General features: G+C 44.7%; 1 protein-coding gene across 1 annotated transcript in view; it reads left to right on the top strand.

Moving 5' to 3' along the window:
- The first annotated feature begins 3,936 nt into the window (after positions 1 to 3,936).
- The window catches only part of LOC139411768 (RNA polymerase-associated protein LEO1-like), a 19,906-nt gene continuing 15,929 nt past the window's right edge, over positions 3,937 to 7,913 (top strand). Inside the window, exons 1-5 of the mRNA XM_071158500.1 lie at positions 3,937 to 4,013; positions 4,380 to 4,513; positions 4,599 to 4,873; positions 4,992 to 5,446; positions 6,423 to 6,740. Of these exons, the coding sequence (XP_071014601.1) occupies positions 3,956 to 4,013; positions 4,380 to 4,513; positions 4,599 to 4,873; positions 4,992 to 5,446; positions 6,423 to 6,740 (1,240 nt within the window). The 5' untranslated portion in view covers positions 3,937 to 3,955. The remainder of the gene's footprint in view (positions 4,014 to 4,379; positions 4,514 to 4,598; positions 4,874 to 4,991; positions 5,447 to 6,422; positions 6,741 to 7,913) is intronic.

Genomic DNA, 7,913 nt, shown 5'->3' with positions numbered 1-7,913 from the left:
CTGTCTTCTAGAGATGCATGTACTTTGGTGCGAAAAGTGCAAATCAATTCCAGAACAACAGCAAAGGACCTTGTGAAGATGCTGGAGGAAACAGGTACAAAAGTATCTACATCCACAGTAAAATGGGTCCTATATGGATATAACTTGAAAGGCCGCTCATCAAGGAAGAAGCCACTGCTCCAAAACTGCCATAAATAAGCCAGACTATGGTTTGCAACTGCACATGGGGACAAAGATCGTACTTTTTGGAGAAATGTCCCCTGGTCTGATGAAACAAAAATAGAACTGTTTGGCCATAATGACCATCGTTATGTTTGGAGGAAAAAGGGGGACGCTTGCAAGCCGAAGAACACCATCCCAACCGTGAAGCACGGGGGTGGCAGCATCATGTTGTGGGGGTGCTTTGCTGCATGAGGGACTGGTGCACTTCACAAAATAGATGGCATCATGAGGGAGGAAAATTATGTGGATATATTGAAGCAACATCTCAAGACATCAGTCAGGAATTTAAATCTCAAATGGGTCTTCTAAATGGACAATGACCCCAAGCATACTTCCAAATTTGTGGGAAAATGGCTTAAGGACAACAAAGTCAAGGTATTGGAGTGGCCATCACAAGGCCCTGACCTCAATTCCAATCGAAAATTTGTGGGCAGAACTGAAAAAGCGTGTGTGAGCAAGGAGGCCTTACAAGCCTGACTCAGTTACACCAGCTCTGTCAGGAGGAATGGGCCAAAATTCACCCAACTTATTGTCGGAAGCTTGTGGAAGGCTACCCGAAACGTTTGACCCAAGTTAAACAATTTAAAGGCAATGCTACCAAATACTAATTGAGTGTATGTAAACTTCTGACCCACTGGGAATGTGATGAAAGAAATAAAAGCTTTAATAAATCATTCTCTCTACTATTATTCTGACATTTCACATTCTTAAAATAAAGTGGTGATCCTAACTGACCTAAGACAGGGAATTTTTACTAGGATTAAATGTCAGGAATTGTGAAAAATGTATTAAATGTATTTGGCTAAGGTGTATGTAAACTTCTGACTTCAACTGCATCACTCCAGTATTAATGCTAAATTGTAATTATTTTCGCCTCTAGGGCCTATTTATTGCCTACTTCTCTAATCTTCTACATTTGCACACCCTGTACATAGATTGTTCTATTTTTATTTTATTTTGTGTTGTTGACTGTACGTTTGTTGTTGTTTGTGTCGCATTGCTTTGCTTCATCTTGGCCAGGTCGCAGTTGTTAATGAGAACTTGTTCTCAACTGGCCTACCTGGTTAAATAAAGGTGTTCTCAACTAGCCTACCTGGTTAAATAAAGGTGTTCTCAACTGGCCTACCTGGTTAAATAAAGGTATTCTCAACTGGCCTACCTGGTTAAATAAAGGTGTTCTCAACTGGCCTACCTGGTTAAATAAAGGTGTTCTCAACTGGCCTACCTGGTTAAATAAAGGTGTTCTCAACTGGCCTACCTGGTTAAATAAAGGTGTTCTCAACTGGCCTACCTGGTTAAATAAAGGTGTTCTCAACTGGCCTACCTGGTTAAATAAAGGTGTTCTCAACTGGCCTACCTGGTTAAATAAAGGTGTTCTCAACTGGCCTACCTGGTTAAATAAAGGTGTTCTCAACTGGCCTACCTGGTTAAATAAAGGTGTTCTCAACTGGCCTACCTGGTTAAATAAAGGTGTTCTCAACTGGCCTACCTGGTTAAATAAAGGTGTTCTCAACTAGCCTACCTGGTTAAATAAAGGTGTTCTCAACTGGCCTACCTGGTTAAATAAAGGTATTCTCAACTGGCCTACCTGGTTAAATAAAGGTGTTCTCAACTGGCCTACCTGGTTAAATAAAGGTGTTCTCAACTGGCCTACCTGGTTAAATAAAGGTGTTCTCAACTAGCCTACCTGGTTAAATAAAGGTGTTCTCAACTGGCCTACCTGGTTAAATAAAGGTGTTCTCAACTAGCCTACCTGGTTAAATAAAGGTGTTCTCAACTGGCCTACCTGGTTAAATAAAGGTGTTCTCAACTAGCCTACCTGGTTAAATAAAGGTGTTCTCAACTGGCCTACCTGGTTAAATAAAGGTGTTCTCAACTGGCCTACCTGGTTAAATAAAGGTGTTCTCAACTGGCCTACCTGGTTAAATAAAGGTGTTCTCAACTGGCCTACCTGGTTAAATAAAGGTGTTCTCAACTGGCCTACCTGGTTAAATAAAGGTGTTCTCAACTGGCCTACCTGGTTAAATAAAGGTGTTCTCAACTGGCCTACCTGGTTAAATAAAGGTATTCTCAACTGGCCTACCTGGTTAAATAAAGGTGTTCTCAACTGGCCTACCTGGTTAAATAAAGGTGTTCTCAACTGGCCTACCTGGTTAAATAAAGGTGTTCTCAACTGGCCTACCTGGTTAAATAAAGGTGTTCTCAACTGGCCTACCTGGTTAAATAAAGGTGTTCTCAACTAGCCTACCTGGCTAAATAAAGGTGTTCTCAACTGGCCTACCTGGTTAAATAAAGGTGTTCTCAACTAGCCTACCTGGTTAAATAAAGGTGTTCTCAACTGGCCTACCTGGTTAAATAAAGGTGTTCTCAACTGGCCTACCTGGTTAAATAAAGGTGTTCTCAACTGGCCTACCTGGTTAAATAAAGGTGTTCTCAACTGGCCTACCTGGTTAAATAAAGGTGTTCTCAACTGGCCTACCTGGTTAAATAAAGGTGTTCTCAACTGGCCTACCTGGTTAAATAAAGGTGTTCTCAACTGGCCTACCTGGTTAAATAAAGGTGTTCTCAACTGGCCTACCTGGTTAAATAAAGGTGTTCTCAACTGGCCTACCTGGTTAAATAAAGGTGTTCTCAACTGGCCTACCTGGTTAAATAAAGGTGTTCTCAACTGGCCTACCTGGTTAAATAAAGGTGTTCTCAACTGGCCTACCTGGTTAAATAAAGGTGTTCTCAACTGGCCTACCTGGTTAAATAAAGGTGTTCTCAACTAGCCTACCTGGTTAAATAAAGATGTTCTCAACTGGCCTACCTGGTTAAATAAAGGTGTTCTCAACTAGCCTACCTGGTTAAATAAAGGTGTTCTCAACTGGCCTACCTGGTTAAATAAAGGTGTTCTCAACTGGCCTACCTGGTTAAATAAAGGTGTTCTCAACTGGCCTACCTGGTTAAATAAAGGTGTTCTCAACTGGCCTACCTGGTTAAATAAAGGTGTTCTCAACTGGCCTACCTGGTTAAATAAAGGTGTTCTCAACTGGCCTACCTGGTTAAATAAAGGTGTTCTCAACTGGCCTACCTGGTTAAATAAAGGTGTTCTCAACTGGCCTACCTGGTTAAATAAAGGTGTTCTCAACTGGCCTACCTGGTTAAATAAAGGTGTTCTCAACTGGCCTACCTGGTTAAATAAAGGTGTTCTCAACTGGCCTACCTGGTTAAATAAAGGTGTTCTCAACTGGCCTACCTGGTTAAATAAAGGTGTTCTCAACTGGCCTACCTGGTTAAATAAAGGTGAAATAAAAATGTTTAAAAGAAAATAATTCCAGGATCTTTATTGTTCAACAGGTGAGCCCCTCTCTCTACCAGATGAGAAAGGTCCTGTGCTGCGTGTCATCACCCAGCATTGATGCTCCGCACTGCTCACTCTCAGCACCCTTACAAAAAAAATACTGCAATTAGAGTGTAGTACACAGCAGTTATTTTGCAATTACTGCGTCCAAAATACCACAGTCGACTACAGATTCTGCACTTTTATAAACTGCAATCTTTTATGTCAGGGTTAAATGATAAAATAACACAATGATTTTCATTAACGTATTAATCTGATGCATGTTTACGTGCACCTTATTTCACAGCGCTCATCTGCCGCCACCCGGTGGATATTCAACGCAGTTAATCGTGTCGTGCTGAACTGGGAAAACGCTCATCTGTCACTTCCGGTTCGTCCTCATCGAAAGAAATGGCGGACATGGACGAACTGTTCGGGAGTGATGGGGACAGTGACAACGAACAAAGAGGTGAAGTTAGCCATCAAAATGCTGTTCCGAAAAGTTAGCTAAACACGTCTAAAGTTACGCTAGATGAATAGCTTTATGCAGTTACAGCTAGTAAGTTAGCTAATGTGATCTAGCTAAGGCCGGTTGGCTGATGCTAGCGAAGCTAACGTTAAGTAGCTAACAAGTAGCTAACGTTAGTAAAGAGGACCTTTGAGAATATCCATCAACAACCTAACTAGAACCAAACGTAGCTAACGTTAGTATTTGTGTTTATTTCACATGCATGTACATTTCCCCTCTGCTGAAAGCTAACATGACTGTGTGTGTGTGTGTGTGTGTGTGTGTGTGTGTGTGTGTGTGTGTGTGTGTGTGTGTGTGTGTGTGCAGTGGTCTCAGCAGTGGCGTCTGGCTCTGGTTCAGGTTCTGAATCTGAGCCGGAGATGCCCCGGTCCCGTTCCCATAGTAACGCCTCCGGCAGCGACAGCGGGAGAGATGATGATGGGGGAAAGCCCAACACCAAGGTGAGGACCAGTTGTTTCAGTACATACACACACACAGGAAACACTCTTAACCTCAATAATGACATGGTATAACTCTATGAACCAGGAGCTGTTTGGGGATGACAGTGAAGAGGAACGCCAGAGCCGACACAGCGACAACCAATCAAACCTGTCGGAACGCTCAGGAAACCAGTCGGACGCCAGCATGCACTCGGAGCCCGAGGACAATGACCAGTCAGACGCGGAGCAGCACAGTGGGTCGGAGAGAGAGCACCGGGAGGAAGAGGAGGAAGATGGAGATCGAAGGTCAGAGGCAGGCAGTCCAGTATCGGGGGTGGGGAGCCCCAGGTCTGGGAGGGGCAGTGCTCGCTCTGAGAAGAGGTGAGGAGGAATGGTTTTATATAGGCTAGTGCTTTTTCATCTGGTATTGAAAGCACTTTGAGTGAAAACAAATTTCATTGGAATGTACATAATTCATAATAACTTTTTTTCCTGCCAGTATCCATAGCGACCCCGGCACCCCCCACTCGGCTCCCGGCACCCCCCACTCGGCTCCCGGCACCCCCCACTCGGCGCCCGGCACCCCCCACTCGGCTCCCGGCACCCCCCACTCGGCTCCCGGCACCCCCCACTCGGCGCCCGGCACCCCACACTCGGCGCCCGGCACCCCCCTGTCTGACCCCGGCACCCCCCTGTCAGACCCCGGCACCCCCCTGTCAGACCCCGGCACCCCCCACTCAGGGCCCGGCACCCCCCACTCAGGGCCCGGAACCCCCCACTCAGATGGGGAGGGGTCAGGCAAGGAGAACCAATCAGATGATGAAAAGTGGGGAGGAGGGGCTAAGAGTGACCAATCAGAGGATGAGGAAGAGGAGAAGAAGCGGCACCAATCGGACGAAGAGCGAGAGAATTCTGATGAGGACAGGGCGGGGCACAGGAGCAGGAAGAAGTCAGGTATTGAAGAAAGTGTGTGTGTGGTCTGAAGGACCTTCCTCTAGCCACTCACTAGATCAGCCTTGGAGTTTGAAAAGAAAATTGTAGCAACCTTCAGCCACATCTGCTTTTCTCTTGTATTAATGTACTCTATCAAGCCTTATCAATATGATACTGTTGTATCACATCCTATATGCTATTGGTTGCTGCTGTGCCCTTGAACAAGGCACTTAACCCCCCTACAGCAGCAGTTCCCTGTGAACCCAGTCTGGCAGCTCCCCTTACCACTAAAAAAAACCTCTACACAGCGCATTGTGACACTTGGCATTCAGGCCAAACAGTTCAATCTTGGTTTCATCAAACCAGAAAATATTTTTTATCATGGTCTAAAAGTCCTTTAGGTGCCTTTTGGCAAACTCCAAGTGGGCTGTCATGTGCCTTTTACTGAGGAGTGGCTTCTGTCTGGCCATACAGGTCACTGCTGTAGAGATGGTTGTCCTTTTGGAAGGTTCTCTCATCTCCACCGAGGAACTCTGGAGCTCTGTCAGAGTGACCATCGGGTGCTTGGTCACCTCTCTGACCAAGGCCCTTCTCCTCCGACTGCTCAGTTTGTCCGGGCGTCCAGCTCTAGGAAGAGTCTTGGTGGTTCCAAACTTCTTCCATTTAAGAATGATGGAGGCCACTGTGTTCTTGGGGACCTTCAATGCTTCAGACATTTTTTTGGTACCCTTCCCCAGATCTGTACCTCGATACAATCCTGTCAAAATCATTTAATCAATTTTAGAATAAGACTGTAACGTAACAAAATGTGGGAAAAGTCAAGGGGTCTGAATACATTCAGAATGCGCTGTATGTTGATGTGTCTTCTTTCAGAGGGGTTGGGTTAAAAGGGAAGTAACATTTCAATTGACCAGTAAAATGATCTTTAATCTTTGTTTGAGCAATGACTGGAAGTCTACAGGAGAATTATAATAATTAAATGGTGTGTGTGCTTCAGAGTCTGCGAAGGGCAGTGACAGCGAGGATGACTTCGTCGGACGGAAGAACAAGAAGATGGCGTCTGCCTCGGACTCTGACAGCGATGTTGGAGCCAAGAAGGAGATGGCGGCGGCGTCTGCCTCAGACTCTGACAGCGATGTTGGAGCCAAGAAGAAGATGGCGGCGTCTGGCTCAGACTCTGACAGCGACGTTGGAGCCAAGAAGAAGATGGCTGTGTCTGGCTCAGACTCTGACAGCGACGTTGGAGCCAAGAAGAAGATGGCGGCGTCTGGTTCAGACTCTGACAGCGACGTTGGAGCCAAGAAGAAGGGTAAAGGTAAACCTAGATCTGAAGGCTGGATGCAAAAATAACTTTCCTAAAAATCCCTGGTTTTCCAGAAATCCTGGTTGGAGGATTCTGGATTTCCTGCTTATCCCCGCCTGAATCCGGGAGTCTTCCAACCGGGAATTCTGGAAAACTTGGGCGTTTAGAAAAATGCAACTCTAATCTGAAGAGTCCTATAGGAGGTCTCCTCAACGCATGCTAGGGGAGAAGATCCAAGGTTCCTCCTGGTGTAGGCTTGGCCGGTATATATCATATACCAGGGATCATCAACTAGATTCAGCCGCAGGCTGATTAAAAAAATTAAATAAATACAAAATATTATTCTTGAGTGGATGTTCCGGAAGGGGTCCGGAACATAATTACAAATAATTTGTAGACTGCAAATTGACCACAAAAAACCCAAACAGAGATAATATTTGACTAAAACATAATTATTTCAAACCTTGCTTACATTTGTATGTATAATGCATGGGAATACTTGGGAACCGATTTTCCAGAATTAAAATCACTTGGAGCTGATTTCCTGGTGTTTTTAGTCTTATGTAAAAATAAAAAATAAAAAAAATTGTTCAACTTAGGGGGGGGGGCAAATAAAAACTGTTTGGCCAGTGGGCCGCCATTTGAGGAACCCTGATATATACAGGATACCGTATCCCGGTGTATTTGGAAATAGCCACAGGATGGTTTTGCAATAACGTTGTAACTATCTCATTTATTTAATCAATTAGAATATTTGTAGCTACTTTTTATGTTATGAAATACAGTACCTGCAGTCAACGTGCAATACGCTTGGTGGTCTGCTTTGTCTCCTGTCACATTATTTTACATTCTGGAGCCTTGAGTCACTCACTGTTGTGCAGCATGAGCCAGGAGATGTACTTACACATATTTGACAGCTAAATATCTTCTCACTATTAAGTTGACTGTCTAAAAGGTGCTAAATGCTCTGCAGTTGTGCATTTGGTTTGCTAATTTAGTAGCTAGTTATCTAGCTAAGTGGTTAGTTTCTTCCAAAATCAAGCTTTGCTTGGTAACAGAAGAGAATCCCCTAGTGGGTCAGGAGAATCCCCTAGTGGGTCAGGAGAATCCCCTAGTGGGTCAGGAGAATCCCCTAGTGGGTCAGGAGAATCCCCTAGTGGGTCAGGAGAATCCCCTAGTGGGTCA

Source organism: Oncorhynchus clarkii, chromosome 6 (genome assembly GCF_045791955.1).
Source record: "Oncorhynchus clarkii lewisi isolate Uvic-CL-2024 chromosome 6, UVic_Ocla_1.0, whole genome shotgun sequence".
Taxonomy (NCBI): Eukaryota; Metazoa; Chordata; class Actinopteri; order Salmoniformes; family Salmonidae; genus Oncorhynchus; species Oncorhynchus clarkii.
This window is presented reverse-complemented; position numbering and strand designations above follow the sequence as displayed.